Source organism: Palaemon carinicauda, chromosome 8 (genome assembly GCF_036898095.1).
Source record: "Palaemon carinicauda isolate YSFRI2023 chromosome 8, ASM3689809v2, whole genome shotgun sequence".
Lineage (NCBI taxonomy): Eukaryota > Metazoa > Arthropoda > Malacostraca > Decapoda > Palaemonidae > Palaemon > Palaemon carinicauda.
Genome location: NC_090732.1, coordinates 112,500,687 through 112,503,186, shown reverse-complemented (window position 1 = coordinate 112,503,186; position 2,500 = coordinate 112,500,687). Strand labels below are relative to the sequence as shown.

At 35.4% G+C, this 2,500-nt stretch overlaps 1 protein-coding gene across 1 annotated transcript in view; it reads right to left on the bottom strand.

Moving 5' to 3' along the window:
- Positions 1 to 2,500, bottom strand: part of LOC137645407 (uncharacterized) — an 87,353-nt gene that overhangs the window by 6,009 nt on the left and 78,844 nt on the right. The window contains exon 6 of the mRNA XM_068378210.1: positions 184 to 418. Coding sequence (XP_068234311.1) covers positions 184 to 418 — 235 coding nt within the window. The remainder of the gene's footprint in view (positions 1 to 183; positions 419 to 2,500) is intronic.

Below are 2,500 nucleotides of genomic sequence, written 5' to 3'. Positions count from 1 at the left end.
AAACAACTCCACATACGGCAAGCGACTTTACACATACAAAGTTAATCTTTTATCTTCTTTTTTACTTTGAAATCCTACAAACAAACAAAAAAGTAAATAGACTCGAGTTTTCTCAAGTAAAGATATTCCTATATTTAGACAAAAAAAAATAAAAATATAAAATAAAGGAGCGTTTTGGGTTACCTGAACTCACAGCATTTCTTGTTGTGAAAGCCTTGGCTTTCGCACTGTTAGGAGGCTGATTATCACCTAGATGTACCTCGGAGAGGTTATCGGGGTGTTCGTTAAACGGATTGTTGTCATTGAAAGTTTCATAAGCAGGAGACCTTTCTTCGACAGGTTTAGTCTTGAAGGTCTCAAAATGGTTGTGAAAAGCTGGGATGTCCCTTTTTTTGAACAGCAGATAGATCAATGTTACCTGAAAGAAATGGTGCTTGTGAGATTATGTGCTTACATAAGGAATGAAGTTAATAGTTCCTATATGTATATATACACCCATATAGATATGCATATATATTGTACACACACATGCAAAAACACACACACACACATATATATATATATGTATATATATATATATATATATATATATATATATATATATATATATATATATATATATGTATATATATACATATGTATAGATATATATATATATATATATATATAAATATACATAAATAAATATATATATATATATACATATACATGTGTATTATATTCATATATATATATATATATATATATATATATATATATATATATATATATATATATATATATATATAGATAGATAGATAGATAGATAGATAGATCGATATAATATATTCTATATATATATATATATATATATATATATATATATATATATATATATATATATATATATATATATATATATATGTATATATATATATATATATATATATATATATATATATATATATATATATATATTGGAATGATTTTAATCACAAATATTTTTACTCCCCGCGGGGCCACTGGACATACTTTACGATCAGTTAATGTCATTTTTGTCTTTCTTTTATTATTTACGCATGGGAATTTTTTTACCTGCAATACCATGATAGATGAGAAGGAAACGAAATTTATACCGCTTTACCATGACTAGATTTGTTAATTCCTGTCTACTGTAGGACTATATGTTTTCTTGCCCAGATGAATTAAATATAATATTTCCAAAAAGCGCCTGGCTAATGCCAATTTTTTAAAGGGGTTGGCGTCGAAAGGGGTATATACTTTCGTTTCGGCTTTTTCGATATATTTGAAGATAAAATCATTCAAAGAAATACTTTGTCACACTTTCCCCCATCCACTTATGGCTCTTTGCGGCACACGCTATGACGGAGAATTTCTGACTGAGCAGCTAGCTTAAAACAAAGCAATATCGAGCTAAAGGAATATTTTGGAAAATATAGGTAGTTCGTGTAAGGATTATAGGGTATATGTTTCTGTGTACGAACATGAATAAATCTAAATATCTTAGACACTACGCGATATGATTTATATGTTTAACAAACTTATAATTATTCTCATTTAAATTACTATTTTCGCCAAATTAAGGTTTTCCAAATAGTTTTCATTAAAAGTTCCTTGGTGGGTTATGGTGATGGGTGATGAAGTCTTGTAGATAAAGAGAAGTCCATAGGTCCTCGGCAATGCTGGAAGCGTCCATAAGGAGTAATGAAAGTGGTGAGATGACGGTCCTCCTCTGCTAGCTCCATCTGCCAGTAACCGTGTAGACCGTCCGCAGTGGTGAAGAATTTGGCTGTGGGATCGATGGTACGGACAGCAGCTATGGGTGTGGGCGAAGGGTGGGCTGGTCTGGAGACTTGAGTGTTTAGCTTGGTAAGATTCACTGTAATACGAACTCCCTTTGCCTTTGGGACTACAACTAGAGGGTGGCACCATTCCGATGGCTCATCTCCACAAGGCTTAATGATACCCTGCTGGACCATAGAATCTCGTTCTATCTTGACAGGTTCACGGAAAGCATAGGGGATCTGCCGTGGGGTGTGAGTGGTGAATGGAACAGCGTCCTCTATAAGGTGTATTTTCATTGGAGGTCCTGCCATCGACCTCAGTGGAGCTGCTTTAAGGCCCTCCTTAGACACAAGCACATCAGGGAAGGTTCTAAGGAAATATTCTCGGGCCTCAGCAGGGGTTGAGTTTGCATGGAAGGGTAGCTCCTTACCACGGTTCACGTGGACGACCTGTAGGATGGGCCGTGAAAAGTCTGGCGGTATGATGGCCAACTTCTTGCATTGTGCATAGGACAGGAGTGGCAACTGGATACCTTCATGGACCTGGATCATGGCATGACAGGATCGGTTGGCCAAAGACAAAGTGGCCTTAAGGGTACTTAAAGCTGGTGTCATCTGTGATCCATCTGCTGTGAGTGTCACTGAGGTGGCAGAACGTTGTAGCTCATTCCTGGTGATTTGAAGCAGTTCCAAGTGCTGAGGACCCATCACTGATA